Here is a 1,146-nt window from a genome sequence, read left to right as displayed (position 1 = left end):
TGGGATGGGATCTGTGGGGCTGGGATGGGATGTGAGGGGCTGGGATGGGATGTGTGGGGCTTGGATGGGGATCCAGGGCACTCCAAGGGGCTGGGATGGGATCTGTGGATCTCCAGTGGACTGTGGGGCTCCATAGGGCTGGAATGGGGCTCCATGGGGCTGGGACACAATTCCAGGGGTCTCTGTAGATCTGATCCCACTCCCCAGGTCTCCACACAAAGCAGCGGCTTTCTGGCTGTGACCTCCTGTCCGATGGGAGCGTCCGCAGAACCCTTCGAGTTGGCTATGACGGGCGGGATTTCATCTCCTTCTCCCCGGAGAGCGGGACCTTCGTGGCGGCCGATGGAGCTGCCCAGATCACCCAGAGGAAATGGAAATCTGAAGGGTACGAGGATCTTCAACAAGACCTGGGACTGAGATGTGCAGAATGGCTCCAGAAATTTGTTGGATATGGGCAGGAGGCGCTGGAGCACAAAGGTGAGGGAGACAGAATTCCCATGGGAATGTGGGATTTGGGAATGTGGGATTTGGGAGGGTGGAACTGAGGAACATGGGCATTCCTGTGGGAATTCTGTGGATGAATCTGAGTCATCCAACTCCCATGGGAATACCATGGATGGATCCCACTGTTGTCCTATTCCAGTGGGAATTCTGTGGGTGGATCCCACCCCAATCCCATTCCCATGGGAATTCCATGGATGGATCCCACTGTTGTCTCATTCTAGTGGGAATTCTGTGGATGGATCTTACCCCAATCCCATTCCTATGGGAATTCCATGGATGGATCCCACAGTTATCCCATTCCAGAGCCCCCTGATGTCCACGTGTCCGGGAAAGAGGAACACGGGATCCTGACGTTGTCCTGCCACACGTACGGATTCTACCCCGGGATCATCGCGATCAACTGGATGAAGGGGGATGAAATCCGGGATCAGGAGACGGAGTGGGGCGGGATCGTTCCCAACAGCGACGGCACCTTCCACAGCTGGGCCAGGATCGAGGCACTGCCGGGGGAGCGGGAGCAGTACCGGTGCCGGGTGGAGCACGCCGGAATGCCGGAGCCCGGGATCTTCGCCTGGGGTGAGCCTGGGAACGGGCAATGTGGCAACTGGGCATGTGGGAACGAGGAATTTGGGAGTGTGGGGC

General features: G+C 57.9%; 1 protein-coding gene across 1 annotated transcript in view; it reads left to right on the top strand.

Moving 5' to 3' along the window:
- Positions 1 to 207: 207 nt before the first annotated feature.
- The window catches only part of LOC114072271 (class I histocompatibility antigen, F10 alpha chain-like), a gene marked incomplete at both ends in the record, with an annotated part of 8,277 nt that continues 7,338 nt past the window's right edge, over positions 208 to 1,146 (top strand). The window contains 2 exons of the mRNA XM_027910186.1: positions 208 to 477; positions 808 to 1,137. Coding sequence (XP_027765987.1) covers positions 208 to 477; positions 808 to 1,137 — 600 coding nt within the window. The remainder of the gene's footprint in view (positions 478 to 807; positions 1,138 to 1,146) is intronic.

The sequence above is a fragment of the Empidonax traillii genome, unplaced genomic scaffold (genome assembly GCF_003031625.1).
Source record: "Empidonax traillii isolate 1590-97213 ecotype Southwest subspecies unplaced genomic scaffold, ASM303162v1 scaffold2883:size17276, whole genome shotgun sequence".
Lineage (NCBI taxonomy): Eukaryota > Metazoa > Chordata > Aves > Passeriformes > Tyrannidae > Empidonax > Empidonax traillii.
This window is presented reverse-complemented; position numbering and strand designations above follow the sequence as displayed.